This window comes from Cotesia typhae, unplaced genomic scaffold (assembly GCF_013202065.1).
Source record: "Cotesia typhae breed Kobodo isofemale line unplaced genomic scaffold, CoteBio_Ctyphae scaffold_121, whole genome shotgun sequence".
Lineage (NCBI taxonomy): Eukaryota > Metazoa > Arthropoda > Insecta > Hymenoptera > Braconidae > Cotesia > Cotesia typhae.
In genome coordinates, this window is record NW_027423773.1 from 651,809 (window position 1) to 670,828 (window position 19,020).

The window sequence follows — 19,020 nt, forward strand, 5'->3', positions numbered from 1 at the left end:
CTACTTGTAAGTCTATCCACACATTTTATAAGTCACCATTGTAATTTTTTGTTGAATTTAATTTAGCGTATAGATCACGGTGCGAGACTGACGAGCACTGCAGCAACATGCAGAAATCCGTGTGCATCGCAGGAAAATGCGATTGTATTGACGGCTACGGGAGCGATCCTTTTGGAATATGCGTTCCGTTGGACAAAAGATATTTTAAGAACAACAAATCGTGCTGGACCAATAAAGTAACCTGTTTTGAATACTACTGCATGCTACCAGAGGAGTTTTTCATGGAAGCTAATGTTAAGAACATCACCACTTACACTGCTAACAGTAAGATTTTATCAATCCTCTTGAAGGTCCTAAAAAAGAGACAATTGCAATCATTATTTTGATCTAGGTCTTGGTGATGCCTGTCAAGTGGATTTTCACTGCAGTAAATTAGATAACGCTCGCTGTCAAGGTGGCAAGTGTACATGCAAAGACGGTTATTATGACAGTATGTGCATCTGTTTGTACCAGAGAACATTCATGATCGAACGCGACTACGAAGCTAATGTTTTAGCTTTCGAATGTAAGTAACTATAATCACCGATTGATTAATCAGCATCTAACCATTTTTGGAATTGCATTGACAGGTTCTCTTAAGAATTGCAGCTCCGACTCGAAGATTGCGGAAGCAAGCCAAACCTCCACTGCTTCAAAGGTAAGTGTGTCTGCTCAAAAGGGTTCCAGCTCCAAGATGATGAGTGTCAGGAAATTACCAAATTGAATTATTCCAAGCATTATCAATGCTCGCATGGAACTAGGTGCTATCTGAATACCTGTCGATACTTCAATGAATTCTTCAGCTCTGATGATGCTGACAAGTACACTACTGCAGGTATGTCAGGATACAGATCAGTTTTGACAACAATGGTCTTACAAGGTCGTGATTTCAGATTGGGAATCAGATTGTTGGGCTGATTACGATTGTCGTGACATGAACAACACTATTTGATTTGAGAATCGTTCCATATGCAAATCTGGTTACAGAAGGAACTTTTGGGCGGATAAATGCCAAGAATGGCCAATGAGAAAATGCGATGATCGACCTCCGTGTCTGATTGAATACGACGAACAGTGTGTCCTAGGCGTCTGCAAGATGAAATCAGAACTGTACTTGAACCCAGAAAGCATCGACCTTGATCTATACGTTGCAAAAAGTAAGCGTTATATTTTTTTTAATCTTCACGTGATGCTACTAACTTTTTTTTTTCAAGGTCATTACGAATTTTGCGTGATTGATCATCATTGTCGCGATTTAAATAACACTCATTGTCGCAACGGAGCGTGCGAATGCTTGCTTGGGTATGAAGTCGTCTTTGACACCTGCCAAAAGATAATTGAAAAGAATTTTACCCGCAACATCGACTGCCTATTGCCTGGGTCCTACTGCTTCTTCGACACCTGTATGATGTTCCAAGACTTTATAGCGCTTTCTAGCAATAAAACCAGCACCTATGTCGCGAAATGTAAGTTGGAGTTAATTATTATCATCGTAAATTGTGATACTTAATCCCTGATTGTTTCAGATGAGGGGTTCTGTCAAACCACCCATCAATGCCGCGATCTTGAAGAGACCATATGTACGAAGAGTGTGTGTACGTGGGCTTCTTAAATATGAATCTACTAGTTTTTAATTTATATCACACTTTTTTACGGGTGTTTTTGGAAAAAAAAAAAAAAAAAAAACGCTTAAAAATATATATTGGAATAAATATTAAATAAATAATTCTTTAGTGAGCAAATGGGTGTTTTATTCGGAAAACTATTGATTCAAAGAAGGCAACCAAGTACCACCCATACGATTCGTTTATTTGGCAACCCTCCAAAACCGATTAGATGGAACTAAAGTGCCGAAGAAAAACAAAACGAAATTTAAACTCATTCTATTCCCATTCGAGCCACCCTATATTCTCTTTCTTCCCTACCAAGATTCTGGATTGTGAATTCTAGATTCTGGATTCGGGATTCGAGTCTGTAAAAGTTTTAAGTTTAGTCCCAACTAGCAGTGTCTTTTAAAAAGTGTCTTAGTGTACTGCTAACGGTGGTAGTAGTAGTAGTAGTAGTAGTAGTAGTAGTAGTTGACAAAAGTTCCCAACAAGAACCAGAGCTTTTCTCAATAATGCATCGATACGGTTCCTTAGTCCTCACCGTCGCCAAAGTTATCTAGTAATGCCAGATGATGGGTTCGAAATAACTCTCAGTTATGGCTAGAAAAAAAATATATATCGCAATAAATAAATAAAAAATAATAATAAAATTATAGACTTGTTAGAATCGTGATCGTCATCTGGGATCTAATGGAGTATCCAGTATCTCAGACTGGCCTTAGTTGTATGTTAGAGCATACGTGACCAACGAGATAAGGAAGGAGGATGTCGTTAGTCTCCTCGTACCACCGGAAGCAACTCCTCGCACGCGATCAACTCTTCTCACCCTGGTACTTTTTCTACACCTTTAACCTAAAACAAACTTTTTTATTTTACCTTACACTTGTAACTGGTGTCGTATCTGGTCCCGAGATTATCGGGTTGTATGAATCCTCTAGTTTAGACTCTGCTAACTGATAACTGATAATCCAACTAGCAATTTTTTTAACTTCTTGCTGAGAAAATTGAAAATTTTCAAAAATTGGGAAATTATTGATTTAACTCGGTTTTTTGAAAATCGAGTTTTCAACGTCCGATTTCATCGCGGTTGGCGCCGTTCGAAACGGCTTGACTAAAATTAAATTTTGAATACAATTTGGATTGATTCGAACCGGTAGATTTTGAGAAATCTCAAAATAATAAAAAAAAAATTTTTTTTAAACGGCTGTATCGATCGATTCCAAAATCTAATCGGCTTTTAACATCAAAAAACCAATTTCAAAGTCGATTGCCGCTAAGCCGGTCAAAATCGGTTCATTCATTCAAAAGTTATTGTGGTTTGAAAATTCAAAAAAATAGTGTTTTTATTATACTTTTGAGCTCAAACCGTAATAAGTGTAACTTTGAGCGCTTAATTATGGAATTAACAGGAAGTTGCAGGTATAGCCTTTTTCCTAATTTTTTTATTAATAATCCAAGGGGATTAATAAAATTTTATTAGCATAACCATGGAAAGATCTTCTGATGGTTAACAATCGATTCGAGCGGTAACAATGTCGCTTTAAAGCTTAAACAGCCAATGAATATGCTTTGAATTAGATAGAGTGGTGGATACACTCAATAGTTTTATTGATTTTATTGATAAACTCTTTGGTTTACTCTTTTCAGAAGCCCCTCTGCCCATCCCCAGATGATGTATATCTACAGATGGTGTACCAACAGAATATAGACTCAATGTAACGAGTAATAGCAGGAGCACCAGCGCTGGATAGTCAAAGCTTTGCCAGCGAGCCGCTCGTCAAACACCAGCTACTCGACAAGTTTGATTTTCATTTGCATATTGGAAACTCTACCACACTGATGATACCGCTTATACTCTTTGTTCCTTCTATTTCTCATTCTATTGGTTTCATCATCTCTTTTGTTTCTTTAATTTTACCAAAAAATTCATCCTAAAATTTATGTCGTAATTTTTATAAAAATATTTTTTTTTCAGAAGTTATTTTTGTTTTATCAATTAACTGATAACAAATAACAAGTGCACTGAATATGATTCGGGTTTTTACAGTCGTTAAATTTTAAAACAACAAAGCAATTAAATTCCTAAAAAACAATTTATATTGCGTCAGTAGTTACCCAAAAGTTGATAATCCAACAGTTAATTGTTTTTTTTTTCTTTTCAATAATGAATTTCCGAGGACTATTTGTCCTTATTATTCTGCAATTGTACCAGGTAAGACTCTAAAATTAAATAATCCTTGAATTTTTATAACAATTGTGGATAACATTTATAGGATACTGTGGTATCTGCCTTCGAGAGAAATGCCATTGAAAACTATCTGCGTGAAAGAGATACAGTTTCGAAAGCAACGAAAGAAGTCGACCTGCAAACCCAGACATTGTTGCAAATCTTCAGTACCAAGACAATAACTTATGTCAAAGAGGAATTAGAAACCGTGAGCAAAGATATAAAGGGTTATCAAAAGCGATCGTTGATTGCCACGTCGGAATACCTGACAAAAGCGATAGCAGATGAAATAAAACCAATTAAAGAGCTTCTTATTTCCTTGAATGCTGTGAAAAATATTTTCCACGAGGAACTGATGGCTAAGGTAAGGAGCAGTATCAAGGATGAGCTCAAGGCTTTCCAGAGAATGGAACTCGAGTCGTTGGTGTTGCAAGTCAAGAATGAAATCATTGAGTCCTTCAGAGGTGAATTTGCTGATGTGAAAACTACTTTGCAACTTGAAGGAGCTGTAACACGCGATGTTATTAATCAGACGAAGGATCAGGCTGAACAAAATTTGGTCAATCAGCAGGCTGATACTATGATAAGACATCTGAAAGAAAAGTGCGAAGTCAAGCAGTTGATTGAAACAGCTATTCAATTAGCGGGAGCCAATAGTCAAACTGTGGATCAAAAATTTACGAATCTGGAGGAGGGAATTCAAAATTTGACCTTAGCTCAATATAGTTTGCTGCAAGAGAAGAAAAATGATACTGATAGTGAACTCTTTGAACGGCTGGAAGAGAAAATTGGAAAATTGGAAACTGCATTGAAGCCAAATGCATCTTGTGAATTGACACCAATTCTGGAATTGATAAAGACCACCGTTGAAACACTGAAAAATGATCGGGATGCAAGATCAGAGCAAATGATCACTAAATTGGTGGATAAGATAGAACGCCTGATTACTGCGAAACTAAAATCTAGGATTACGTCTTGTGAATTAAACAGGTCGACGAAAGCTACTTTGGCTGCGATAAAGGCTGCGACTGATATTTTGGTAGATACTGTAGCTACGACTGATGAAGAGAATAAATTGAAGGAAAAGTTTAAGACATTATTGACCGAACTTAATGCTAATACAACCGTCGAGTTCGATGGGGTGAATAGCAAGCTGAATGCAATTATAAAAACAGCGAGTAGTTTCAGTAAAAGTTGTAGGGAGATTAAGAGTAGTATTCAAGGGATATTGGCTATTGAATTGGACAAGTTTTCAGGCAAGCAAGTTAAGAGTACTATAACTGCTATTGGTGATGTCTTGGCAAATGTTTCGAAGAGCGAGGTACCCAAACTGGGTGAAGGAGGTGGGGGTGGTAAGTCGGCTGAGATGAGCAAGCTTGAAGCTATCGAAATATTGGTCCATGGAACTAAGGAAAAAGTAAAAATAGAATTGGGAGAGGTTGAAGGTAGGATTTTGAAGGCTTTTAATGAAACTATTGTTGCTAGGCTTGAGACAGATGGTAAAGGTTGTACAGAAGCTCGTGGGTTACCAGGAGACGATGATAAAGAACATTCTGGAGGAGATGATACGGAACATACTGGAAAAGATATGGAACATACTGGAGGAGACGATACGGAATATACTGAAGAAGATGATACAGAACATTCTGGAGGAGATGATACGGAACATACTGGAAAAGATATAGAACATACTGGAGGAGACGATACGGAATATACTGGAAAAAATGATACAGAACATTCTGGAGGAGATGATTCAAAAAATAATTTTTAACGCTAAAAATTTAACATAAATACTAGAAATAATTTTTTTAATATTTAGTTTACATAAATAAATTTTTTTCTCTCGATAATATCGATAAAATATAATTGAAAAAATGTTTTTATCCGGTATCAATTGTAAAATGTCAACAATAAAAAATAATTCATAAATGATCAAAGTCGTCATACAATAATTGAAGCATTTATAGTATTGCAATAGTATTGAAGAAGTAAGAGAATGTTATTCTGGTTGCACCTGTCACTTAACCTCACTTCCTCATATCTGAATTGAGATTCATGAATAAGTTGCACAGCCCATATACACTTTTAGCGACAAATGAAATGTTTTAAGAGGGAATGTCAACATTAAATTCAATAGCTTGTACGTCGAGTCATTGTGTCCTTTATATTGTATATATTATAAATATATGAAAGAGATTGAAATTGTATGAGACACATTTAACTCTTCATACAACCGATTTCGCTCTTTACTCTCGAGTTAAGAGTGAAGAAGAGGAGGTAAAAGGAGGAGGAGGAGGAGGAGGAGCAGGAGCAGGAGCAGGAGGAGGAAGAAGAAAGAAAAGATTAAAGACTCGGAATCGGAATTTAGGTCAGACCACTATCCGCAACACCAGATGCTAGCTGCCATTTATCCATTTCTCAGCGTCTTTATCTTTCATTATTCCTCGAGTCTGTTTTTTTGTTATCAAATGAAACAATTGCTTTTTAATTCCTTCGAGCGCAATAAATATTTTTATCTTTAAATTGGTTTTTCAAGACCAAGTTATTTATTATATTTACGTATTTATAATTCCAGAAAAATAGTGACATAGATTAATAAAAAAAAAAACTTAAAAGTAGTTGATGGCTGATAATTGTGTGGATCGATTGGATGTTATGAGGTAGAGATAGGGATGCCTTAGTACAACATTTATGTAGGGAGTGTTGCTGTTTCTGAGTACTTGAATAATGTTTACTTTGTACATGAATGTTGTAAGCATAAGCATCATGAAAATGTTAGCGTTTGGGAGATACACACTGAGGATTCCCATTGAGAGGAGTGCCTCCTTGAAAGCTCCTGTATTCCAAAGTCTAGACGCTCTACCAACTCCTATCTCAGTTTAACTACTCTTCACACACACACACACACACACACACACACACACACACACACACACACACACACACACACATGTCTATTATTTATGTATTATAAATCTCCCGCAATCACTCTCAACTCTGTTAATTGAATCGCTAATATAACTGCATTATCTACTGAGGTTAGATTAATGCGTCTTTCGAGCAAATAGTTGTACTATTTTTTCATACAAAATTTTTTTTTATTAAAGATACATAATTAAGAAATTTTTTAACTATTGACATTTTTAAAGATATAAGCTCATCCCGATGTTGTACTCATCAAGACTTTTCATTTGAGTACCCACATCAATTTTTTTATATATTTTATATATTTATATATATGTATATATGAAAAATATATTAAAAATGCAAGTGGGTACTTAAATGAAAGCTCTTGATGAGTGTAACATCGGGATGAGCTTATATTTTAAAAATATATATTATACACACATATATATATATATATATATATATATATATATATATATATATATATAAAATATATGAAAAAAATTAAAAATAAAAATAAAAAAAAAATTTTTTTTTTGCTAAAACATCTAATAGACTTTTCAGATAATTGTTTTAACGAGTATTTATAAAATATTTAGCGGAGTTAATGTCCATAATACCTCGATAGGATTGGATTGAATAGAGAATAAATTTAAAAAATACCGGCGTGTTATTTATGTGTACAAACAAGCCAGCAAACAAACAAACAAACGAACAGTACTGCGTATTTGCTTTGTTACCCCAAGATAATAAAGTGTAGGATGTACTGCGGGCGCTTACCTTATCTTGCATGCTCGTATGCTCACTGTAAAACTCACTGAAGAACTGTAAAACTCCCTTCTGCTTATTCACTCTGGATTTATATAAAATCGCGTCCAACTCACTGGATAACGAGTAAAGTGTGTATCTTTTTAATATAAACATCCAGTTACTCAATATCCGCTCAGTGGCTTCAATAACAACCTTTATTACTTTTATTTAAACTTAAACAACAACAACAACAATATTATTTCTTATATTTCTCATAAAATTAACATCACTATTCAAGGAGCCTTTTATAAAAAATAATTATTTTACCGCAAACTTAAATCTAAAATGTAAACGAGTAAATAAAATAGTTTGGTAATTAAAATTATTCAATTAAAAGTTTTTCATCTACAAGTCCGAAGCTGGGCTGGGTGTTATCGAACGAACTTTTATTATTTTTATTTATTATTATTTTACAATAATTATTTGTGAAAAAAAAAATTTTATAAATATAATTTGATCGGTCAAAATTTATTACCGCAAAAATAATTTAAAGATATTTTTAAAAATAAAATTAAAAAACAAGAAAAGACGAAATTTTGTAATCTGATTGGATAGGAGGGAAATAGAGCGACTGGGTAAACGAGGTAATAAAATAGGAGCAAGTCGGTTAAGTCCGGGGCTAAAGTGTCAGTATGTTGTGTGTTGTGTTAGTGACCATTACGCCTACGCAGTATCAGCTCGTTGCGCAGAAGAGGTTAAGGGGGTTTTATGCTTACGATTGTTGGAAGTGTCAATATGGATCAAGTGCCCGAGAATGAGCTCCTAGGTGTATCAGGTATCAGTATCAGAGTATCGGTATCTGTATTGACAATGTATCGAGGATCTAGGATCGAGGATCCAAGCCGCATCCTATCTATCTATATATATATATATATATATATATATATATATATATATATATATATATATATATATATATATATATATATATATATAGTTAGGAGTGTATGTCGTGGTTGGTGCGAACGAGGCTTTATATCAAATGCGAAACAACCCCATTACCGCACTCAATTGCTATAAGCCGTAGATCGTGGATTATCGTCTGAACGATATCCTATTCCACGATAGACGCCACCGCTCTATGGCTTGTTACATTTTAGATCCTCCCACATTAATTCGATAATCGCTCCTAATCATTATTGATATTATTGATAATTTATACTAATTACCGGGCTCTTATTTATTTTATTTTTTTTTTTTTATTTTTACTAAATGGATTTTATTCAATTGCACTGTACTTTCTTAAATATTGACAATTTTAAAAATATAAGCTCATCTTGATGTTACACTCATCAAGAGCTTTCATTTGAGTACCCACATGCATTTTTTATATATTTTTCATATATTTATATATATATATATATATATATATATATATATATATATATATATATATATATATATATATATATATATATATATATATATATATATATATATATATATATATATATATATATATATATATATAAAATATATGCAAAATTAATGTGGGTATTCAAATGAAAGGTCTCGATGAGTGTAATGTCAGGATGAGCTTATATCTTTAAAAATGCCAATAACTGTTCGTTTATTACTCAGCAATAAAATTTATTGACATAAAATAGAATTGATTCTTAAATATAATAAATTGTTATTAATATATAGTGATGTTGAATAAATTAATTTGTCATTGTATACAATAAAAAATAAAAATCACCACTCCGTTGATGATAAAAATATAAAGATGCTTTGTGTGTTGAAAACACTTGTAAATATAAAGTAGCCCTGGGGCCTTTACTTTTCATCCCTTTGGCAGTGTCCTCCATCCGTCTGCCAGCGGACACACATCACGCGCAATTCGCATTCACATCTCTTTGTTTGCTTGTACTTGTTTTTCATTTTATATTTTTGTATTTTTTTTTTTTTTTTTTTTTTTTTTTTATTCCCACCGTGTGTGTCAACGTTGATTGCACCAGGAGAAAACCAAGACCCGGAAATTAATTTCTACCAAAGAATTTAATTTTTGAAAATAAATATCCTATATTTAAAATTATATTAAATAAAAATCAATTATACAAATGTAGTGGAGTGAGCTCATCAATTTGTGTGTAAGCTTCAGTGTTTCAGTCTTAGCGCCAGACAATTACAATAATTGGATATTACTGTTCGACAAAAGATCCTATTATTATTATTTTTTTTTTTTTTTTTATAAAATAAATATATTCCAAGACTTATCTTATAATTACTTGACAGTAGCAATATTTAATTTAAATAAAGAAGCTTAAAAAGGGGAAGGTGACTAATTAACCCTGTGACTCGTCAACATGTCTTGGACAAAAGAAAACAGAAATTGCTGTTTGATTGTAGACCCTCTTGAGCAGTAAAGTGAACGCCGCAGACAGTAGACAGTAGACAGAAGACAGAAGACAGAAGACATTACTTACTAGAGAGGATATATTTATACAAAGTGGTCAAACCGGGAACCGAGAACCGAGAGCCTCAGCCACGCAACTCGAGTACCCACCAACAGAAATATTCATTACCATCTTATTCGTCTGGTGGGACATCAAAGACCGACTCAACAACGCCGCCGTCTTCAGGTTATTGTTTTATATCAAGCAAACTCGGAATGATAAAAAATAATCAACAGATATTTTATTTTATTTTATTTAATATTGTTACAAGGTTTACCAGGTTCCGTGTGGCCGACAGGAGTATCTAAATCCACAGAATACGTACAAAGAGCACTTCCAGTTAGAGCCGTGCTTGCGTATGCACTCGCTGTCCTCTGAACACTTGAAAATTATTTTATTTTAATTTTTAATTTTATTTTATTTAGTTGGATTATTTTCATTTTGATATCAAAATTTTTGGAATTAATTTGTAAAAAATTTTATTTTATACAAAAAAATGTCTTTTGATTTTTTTATACTAATATTTCTGCCGTTATTTTTGAAAATTAAAGTTAAAGTAAAAATTAAAATTTTAATTTAAATTTATATATTTTAGGAAAGCAGCGAGACCTTGAGAAAATTTTTTTTTTTTAATATTTGATAGAAATTTAATTTCATTTTACATACTGAATGAAAAAAAATAATTTAATATTATTTGAGCTTCCAATTTGACATTTTAATTGATAAAAATATTAATAAAAATTTATTTCGAGCAAGATATTTAATTTTTTGGAGCAAGAGGTGAAATTTTATCAAAAAAACAAGATTTTTTTGACTTAAATAAATTTTTTTAGAACAAGATACATATTTTTTAAAGCAAGAGACATTTTTTTAATTTTTTTTAACAAATAAATTTCTTCAAAAAAATTGCATTTGTAGTTTTCTAAAATTTTTAAATGTCAATTTTTTTTATAAATTTTTTTTTTTTGTCACAATTTATTCATTTTTTATAAAATTAAATATCAAAAATAATATTAAAAAAAAAAAAAATGAAAGCAAAAATCTTGCAAGTAGTTTCGTAAAAAATAAAATTTTATAAAAAAAAAAAGGACTTACATAATTGTCAGCACAAAAATAATGAAATTGAGCTTCTACAAAATTTCAAATCCAAAAAATGATCGCAATTAAAAGCCACCGATTCATATTATCAACTAAGTTGACGAGTATCTAATAAAAAACGTCTTAACTCCGTGGATATTTAAAGCGATACTTTGAAGGTGTAGCGATGTATTAGTATTAGTTAAAAATAAAAATAAAAAAATTAAATATAAAAGTATTTAATGGATCCTTAACAGATTATCCAGCAGTTTGTTAAATATTTAATTAAAGTTAACAAGAGCTTTTGTTTCCTCTACAGAGAATCGGTTTTATATTTATAGACAGAGAGATGAACAATGCGCGTTAATGTCATCAATCGAAATTCAGTTAAATTGGATTTTCTATTGTTCTGATACCGTTAAATGCAATACATTGTACAAACGAGACAGCATCACTCCGACAGACAACAGACACCATCTCGTCAAATTAATCTCTCATACATACACCCACACACCGAATCACAATCGGAATTATTCGCCTGGCAATTCAATATTCTTACAACTTTACTCGATATTTATATTTTTTTTTCATCGAGTCTATCTGTATGTTAGCTGCGCCGGAAGAATAAATATAAATATAGAGAATGGCCCATTTGGGAGAGATATTTCTTCAGATACCACGACTACTATATAATATATACCTGGGAAAAAAAAAGAAACAACGAGCTGCTTCTTCAGAACATTATAGGAAAAAAGAGAAATTCCGATTGGTAGACTACTAAGACGTGGTTACACGTTAATCGAGATAAATCGAGATATTTATAGGAACTATATAACCGTCCTGATCTGCCGATTTGGTTGATACTATGGCTATTGTGGGAATAATAATCATTATCATTTTTTTAAGCTTCAAACTTCTTACCTTTATCTATTAAAAAATTATAGACCGCTAATTTAATTTTTTATTTGCTTTATAAATAGTTAAATATAAGAAATGACCTTGTATCTCGTGAACGGTTGACATTTTTAAAAATATAAGCTCATCCCGATGGTACACTCATCAAGAGCTTTCATTTAAGTACCCACTTACATTTTTAATATATTTTTCATATATATATATATATATATATATATATATATATATATATATATATATATATATATATATATATATATATATATATAAAATATATGAAAAATTGATGTGGGTACTCAAATGAAAGCTCTTGATGAGTGTAACATCAGGATGAGCTTATATCTTAAAAAATGTCAATATTTAAGAAAGTACAGTGCAATTTAACAAAATTCATTATTTAGTTAAAAAATCACGGCTTTAATTTTTTTTTTAAATATTTCACTAGGTAACTAAAAATTATTAATTGTACTCAATTCTATATTGACAGTCAATCATACTATTTTTTGGTGAAAAAGTTAATTTAAGTGAGACTTTAAGCCACCTTGATGATATATGTCCGCAAAAGTATTGTAATCAAAGTTTGGATTCCCAATAGATGTCTCTCCTATAACTTTTAGTTATGAATTACCTCGAACGTAGACTAGACCGTCTAGCAGGATCTTATTCTTATCTTACATGTGCCCAGTAGTCACTTTTTCTTTTCGCTGACGCTGATATAAGATATAATATCACAGTGAAATGTCAAAACTATTACAAGTTATCGATCATTCGAATAAAAATTACCTTTTGCTGGGAGTACCCGGGAAAAAATGAATTTGCCTAACCATATATATATATATATATATATATATATGATTATATATTAAATATATATAATTATATATTATTATATATAAATTTTTATATAAAATATATATAATCATATATGGACTAATGTATTATATGTATGTTTTATATAAGTCTATATATGATTAGATCTGATTAGATCTGACTTATATAGGTCTATATATGATTATATATAAGTCTATATATAATTAGATCTGATTAGACCTGAGTTATCTAGGTCCATACATGATTATATATAATTAGATCTGATTAGACCTGAGTTATCTAGGGCTATATATGATTATATATAAATCTATATATAATTAGATCTGATCAGATCTAATTTATATAGGACCATATATATATATATATATATATATAATCAAACGTAAAGCTATGTACATAATTATATCTAATCAAACGTAAATTATAAATTTATCAATGATTATTGATTTTATGTTCTTTAGTAATTTTAAGATAAGTATAAGATCTGAATTTTTTTATTAATAATTGCAGATAAAGAGCTAAGTTTTATTTTATTTTATATTTCATTACTATTATTTATAAAACAATACTAAATTAATAATACATTTTGCTTATATATATTGAAGTAATACACTTATAATAGATTATGTATAATATTTCCTAAATTTTACATGATATATTTATTAGTATTTTAATAGAGTATACTTTGTTGAATTAAATCTGATTATATTCCCGAAGAAAATGATTTTGCCTAATCATATATAGTTATATCTAATTAATAATTAGTAATTATATATAACCATATGTAGACTTATATATGATTATACCTACTCATACTTGACTAATATGAATCTGTATGTAATCAGATCTGATTATATACGGGTCCATATATAATTAGATGTGATCAAACTTGGCTAACATAATTACCCTTTTATAGATTATCATGTATTATTAAATTATATATAAGTTAATATATAATTATATATAGGTTCATGCATAGTCAGACCTAAGCAAACATTTTTTAGATATCACTTAAAGTGCAAAATGATGTTTTACAATACGCTTAAATAGTTATAAAATGAAAAATTTATTGCACTTCCTATAGGATGTCTTGGTTTGCCCTGCTACTGTTTAATAATAAAATGATTATTGGAATAAATATGTTGTTATAATTAGGTTCAGTGAAATAAGCGAATCAAGAGTATCAAAATTTAATATAAAATTAATTTTTATATTATATTTCTGATAAATTGATTTGATACGTTATATACTTCATAGAATCATCAATACTTAAAAGACGACAGCATAGCAGCCGGGAATTTCGAGACGCACTGGGATCATCAAAGTTAAGCAGCATTGCGCGTGGTTAGTAATTGGATGGGTGACCGCGTCGGAGTTATAGCTGCAAAATCATATGTGATGATTTTTTTTTTTGGTTACAGGATTAGGTACGCCGAAATCAAATATTATATCCCTAAAAATAACCACATATTTAATTAGGGGTAATGATATATAATTTAATGTTGTTACATGTAGTTATATATGAGTACATAAAATTATATATAACTTATATATGATTATATATAACTCATATATGATTATATATAACTTGTATATGATTATATATAATTAGACCTGGCCAATTTTCAGGTCTAATTATATATAAGTTATATTATATATAACCATATATAATTAGGCAAAATCATTTTTTCCCGGGTAGATTGAAAAATAGAAGCTGAGAAAAAACGTACCTGCAACAAAAAAAAAAAAAAAAAAAAAAAAAAAAAGAAGGTCATTAGTATTGGGGTGCTCGAGTCTGGTAACTCTGGTAACTCCCGATTGCGATAATTAAACGGATATTCAGAGAAAATAAAAATAAAGAAATTTTGCTTACGCTGATTAAAAAGAAAAACAGAAAATAGTTTGCATATTTGATTGACCCAGATTTCGAGATTCGAGATTCAGATCTGTTAGGCACATTTATTATCACCAGGCTGAATTTCCTGTCCCGGAATACCGAGGTTTTAACGGAAGCAATTAAAATGCTCTTTCCGTACTTAAATATATATCTTCTTCCCCTTCTCTTAATATTTTTATTCATTATTGTGATAATATTTTATTAATTAAAAGCTTGATCTAATTTTGTTAGATAATATTTAAGATTAAAAGAATTAATTTGATATTTAAAATTTTTCCTGAATTTAAGGACAATGTTTTGATATTTAATTAAACAGAAAAAAAATTTTTTTTACAATAAAAATAAAATCAAAGTAACTGTAAACTGATGTATGACAAAAATAGACTGGGGAATAAAATTTTTGACATGGGCATCTAAAACCTTTGCATGATTGTCTGTCAATTATTTATGATTGCCGTCAATTTGTTCAATGCAAGTAAAATCCCATCGGGAATTTAAGTATTACGGTCTCTCGGTACCGTCATTATTGATTTTTATTTATTTTAAATCATTTTTACAACAGTCGAAAATCTTTCGATTGGAAATTTATCAATAAATTGATTAATAATTAATTAAATTAAATGCGTCGAAACATTTTTTTTGTGTTAGATATTTAACAATTTTTTGTTAATAAATAACAAAGATAATAATTGCTCTGAAAGCCGATTCGGAATTCTTGACGCTCGGAGGTGTCAGAGCACGCGTCGAAGATTGGATGAGAACCTCTGGGTGCTCTGCAACGAAGAAACATCCAATCCAACGAACCGTAAACCGATTATTAATGGCTTGATTTTCCGTGAATTATATACGTGAGACACGTGCCAGTATTTTAACCACTTAATAAATATCTCTATTTACCCTTTCATCTTCTTTACATTAAAATTTGTAAGAAAATTTACAATAAAACTCTTTTCTAATAATTTTGTTCCCTGCTTAAATTTTAAAAAAATTAGTTATTAATTGTACCGCTAGGCGGCGCCGTGGCGCTTTTTTTCTCGCTTGCAGAAACGTTATTTTTTTATTTTTTCACGTTATTATTATTTAAACACAGTATATATATATATATATATATATATATATATATATATATATATATATATATATATATATATATATATATATATATATATATATAGTTGACAAGTACACTCTACCGTTAGTATTTTATTTAATAAAAATTACGATAGTAAAATAATAAAAATTCCTTTTAATTAATAAAAAAAAAAAAATTCTAGTAATCTTAAAAGATTATTTTAAATTGAATTTTTTTAACGTTTTTATATAAATAACCATTGAATGTTTTAAATTGAATTTACCGACCTTTAATTACTTGTTTATTTGTATTTTTGTAAACAACAGTCCTCGTTAATCCTATTGTTTATTCCTGAGCAGTCCTTTGATTCAGTGTTGCCTCAGTGGAACGGATAATAGAAGGGAAATGTATAGACATTGCTTATCTGCCTTTACTTTAATTCTACGAAATTTAAAATAACTTTCTTTGATCAGGAAAGAACAATGTCCCTTTTTATTTTATTTTATTTTATTTTTATATAAATTAACCTTATTAATTTATTTATTTAGTTGAAAATAAAATTTAGTTAAAAGATTTAGATTTATTATTATTTAAGAGAAGATTAATAGAAAGGATAGATGGACTGGCGGTGCGGGTTTAGTCGAACAAATGTCGGAATGCAAATCGAGAAGGTAAAACAACGAGAGTAGTTGCAAGACTGACAAAGCGGTGTAATCACGATTCTCCGATGGTAATTAGTTACAACCTACCACTAGATTACTAACTATTTTTCTCATCAGACATTTTATATTATTATTATTTATTTTAATTTTAAATAACAATTTTTAAAAATAAAATTGTGGTCAAAAAAATAGTGAACTATATATTATATCTCAACCCTAAAAATAAAACTCCTTAAAAATGAAATTGAACAAATCTTTTACTCTATAATAATAATAATAATAATTATTATTATTATTATTATTCCCGGGGTTTGTTTCAATTTCTCATTATTAAATTTTTTTTAGTATTTTATTTTAACGTATGCATCAAGTGAATAATTTTATTTCAGTTATTTTTTTGTTGACGAGATTACGACGTTAAAGACTACTGCGTACTTTTAAAAACTATATTCACATGGATGCGAGGTACGAACGAGGAAAAATAAAGACCGTAAAAAAACAAAAAAACAAAAAAAAATTGTAAAAAGAGTAGTCGAGGGAATGGAAAAAGAAATGTTCACCAATACACGAGTGAATTACGCCGTCGTCTGCGTCTAGCCGAGCTGTGTCGAGAAAAATCGACAAAAGAAGAAATTCCCTCCGCCGTGTGAATCTCAACCGTATATTTACGTAGTTTTACTTTTCACTATTGTTATTATTATTATTTAAAAATTTTGAAATCGTCAAATAATAATAATAGCAATCTTGCAGTCACTATGTGATTTATAAACTATAAATAAAAAACATTTTGGTTTATTAAATAATTAATTTTGTTAAAGTGCACTGTACTTTCTTTAATATTGATGTTTTTCAAAAAATAAGCTCATCCCGATGTTACACTCATCAAGAGCTTTCATTTGAATACCCACATCAATTTTTCATATATTTTATATATTTATATATATTATATATATGTATATATGAAAAATATATAAAAAATGCATGTGGGTACTCAAATGAAAGGTCTCGATGAGTGCTTTATTACATTATTAATTAAACTCCAAATAGTCACAGTTGTCTCCAATCGCCACAGCCCTTTTCCCGATTAGTCAAAGATTTTCCCCTCCTTCGACTCCTTTCTATTATCAGACTCTGATTAAATACTTGACACATCTCTGGGGTTTGTTCTTGTACTTGTAAGCCCTCCTTCGTCAGAGGACGCCATAACTTTGTTCGAATTGTAATTACGAGAAAATCGAAGGAGCCGATCCAAACTTTCGCAGATGTACGGGATGAATATACATATCAAGCACAAACTTACACAACCAATAATAATGAAAAGTTTGGTTCACCCTTTTGAAATTTCCCGACAGTTATTTCGTCAATGGAAATACTTTTCTAGTTCAATCCACCAATCCTCCAATCCTCCAATCTCAAGGGTACCGGCGTTTGTTCTTATATTTTTTTATCCCGTAATTAACTGAACAAACTTCGGGCTAATTAACTTTGAGTATTACTTATCATTCGCTAATTGAATAAATATTCTGTTGTACAATTTTTAATAAAGTTAATAATACTTATTCGAGGAATTTTATTACTTTATTTTTTATTAAAAAATCAAAAGTAAATTTTATTATTATTATAAATTATAAAAATTAATTTATTCATTTTATTAGTTGTTATTATAAATATCATGGATGAAGCTTCAGTTATTTAGGATGTATAGAGAATAATTGACTGTTTAAAGGAGCGCAACATTCAACATTAAACGTTTAGCGAACAACCGGTTTTAAGGGGTCTAACGAACTGCGAAGCGACGTTAATTGAGACTAACGGCAACAGTAGCACTCCCGGTACTGTTACTCCACTGTTACTGCTACGTATATTACAAACTCTCATCATCTCACTGACTAACTTTCAAATCCCGATGACGAGGCGCCGAGACAGGTGCAAAGAGACCCAAAGCGACACTCTCTTCAATTTATTAATTCTGGCTCTAATTAAGCGACGGCACAAGTCGACTTCTTTAAAAATTAAATTTTATTTTTTTTTATCAAAGTGACTATTTTTTTTTTTTTTTTAATAATAAATAATATTAAAGATATAAGCTCACCCTGAGCTTACACTCATCGAGACCTTTCATTTGAGTACCCACATCAATTTTTCATATATTTTATACATTTATATATATATATATATATATATATATATATATATATATATATATATATATATATATATATATATATGATAAATATATAAAAAATGCATGTGGGTACTCAAATGAAAGCTCTTGACGAGTGTAAGCTCAGGGTGAGCTTAGATTTAAAAAAATGTCAATAGTTAAGACATAACACAGCTATCAATGATATTTTCAAAGATATAATTTTATTTTTTGATAAATAAAATAGATAAAGTTAAAGACCCCGAAAAGTCTCAAGGAATAAATCTCGGTGATTAAAACTAGGACACTAAACTGCTAAAGTGTTAACTCCAAACAATAAACTGTAAACTGTTAACTATAAACAGTAAACTAGTATAGTGTCCAGTGTTGTATATGGGACCGTAAAGCCTTTGGGGGTTCCGGCCTGGAGTTGAATT

At 30.4% G+C, this 19,020-nt stretch overlaps 2 protein-coding genes across 4 annotated transcripts in view; one reads left to right on the plus strand and one right to left on the minus strand.

Moving 5' to 3' along the window:
- Positions 1-19,020, minus strand: part of Ten-m (teneurin transmembrane protein Ten-m) — a 125,661-nt gene that overhangs the window by 104,712 nt on the left and 1,929 nt on the right. The gene's annotated exons all lie outside the window — the stretch shown is intronic.
- LOC141533958 (uncharacterized) lies at positions 933-5,810 on the plus strand. 2 transcript variants are annotated; one of them, XM_074253092.1, is made up of 5 exons: positions 933-1,196; positions 1,254-1,505; positions 1,566-3,531; positions 3,622-3,858; positions 3,920-5,810. In XM_074253092.1, exons 4-5 carry the CDS (start codon positions 3,811-3,813, stop codon positions 5,642-5,644), a joined length of 1,773 nt encoding a protein of 590 aa, XP_074109193.1. In that variant the 5' UTR covers positions 933-1,196; positions 1,254-1,505; positions 1,566-3,531; positions 3,622-3,810; the 3' UTR covers positions 5,645-5,810. The 2 variants fall into 2 exon arrangements, with proteins under 2 accessions (XP_074109193.1, XP_074109192.1); XM_074253091.1 differs by having other exon boundaries at positions 1,566-3,858.

What these genes read in the sequence shown, in the direction of transcription:
- LOC141533958 (XM_074253091.1), top strand. Translation starts at nt 3,811, where the DNA reads ATGAATTTCCGAGGACTATTTGTCCTTATTATTCTGCAATTGTACCAG. An exon ending in TTATTCTGCAATTGTACCAG is followed by an intron (nt 3,859 to 3,919) that starts GTAAGACTCTAA and finishes TAACATTTATAG; the next exon opens with GATACTGTGGTATCTGCCTT.